Source organism: Trypanosoma grayi, assembly GCF_000691245.1.
Source record: "Trypanosoma grayi strain ANR4 Tgr_2435_V1, whole genome shotgun sequence".
Lineage (NCBI taxonomy): Eukaryota > Euglenozoa > Kinetoplastea > Trypanosomatida > Trypanosomatidae > Trypanosoma > Trypanosoma grayi.
In genome coordinates this window covers 346-695 of record NW_008828053.1, presented here as the reverse complement: position 1 = coordinate 695, position 350 = coordinate 346, and the positions used below count along the sequence as shown (strand labels likewise).

Here is a 350-nt window from a genome sequence, read left to right as displayed (position 1 = left end):
TGCTCTTTTTTTCCCTGCTTCCACAACACCTTCCCCCGTGCCAAGCAAGCACACTTGTCACCCATTGTTTCTTTTCTGCTCATTAGCAGAGCACAGACAGCTCTTACCGATCAAAAGAAGAGCCCCCATTTTATTTATGGTGCGTTTCCCAGTATGTAATAAAGCATGTAACACGTTAAATTGTCATCACCTGGTAGAGCCTATATACCACACAGTTCAACGCTCATCACATCGTAGAGAGTAGCTTAGATGAAACCAAAAGCACAGAAAGCAGTGTGAGACTCACCACAATGCAGGCAACAAACTTAATAAAGGTCAGCCAGCCATCGTTGCACATTGTCGACGCAAAT

The 350-nt window shown here is 44.3% G+C and overlaps 1 protein-coding gene across 1 annotated transcript in view; it reads right to left on the bottom strand.

Annotated features, from left to right (window-relative positions):
* Positions 1–305: 305 nt before the first annotated feature.
* DQ04_24351000 (hypothetical protein) overlaps positions 306–350 on the bottom strand; it is a gene marked incomplete at both ends in the record, with an annotated part of 390 nt that continues 345 nt past the window's right edge. The window contains one exon of the mRNA XM_009318227.1: positions 306–350. This exon is cut by the window's right edge and continues 345 nt beyond it. Coding sequence (XP_009316502.1) covers positions 306–350 — 45 coding nt within the window.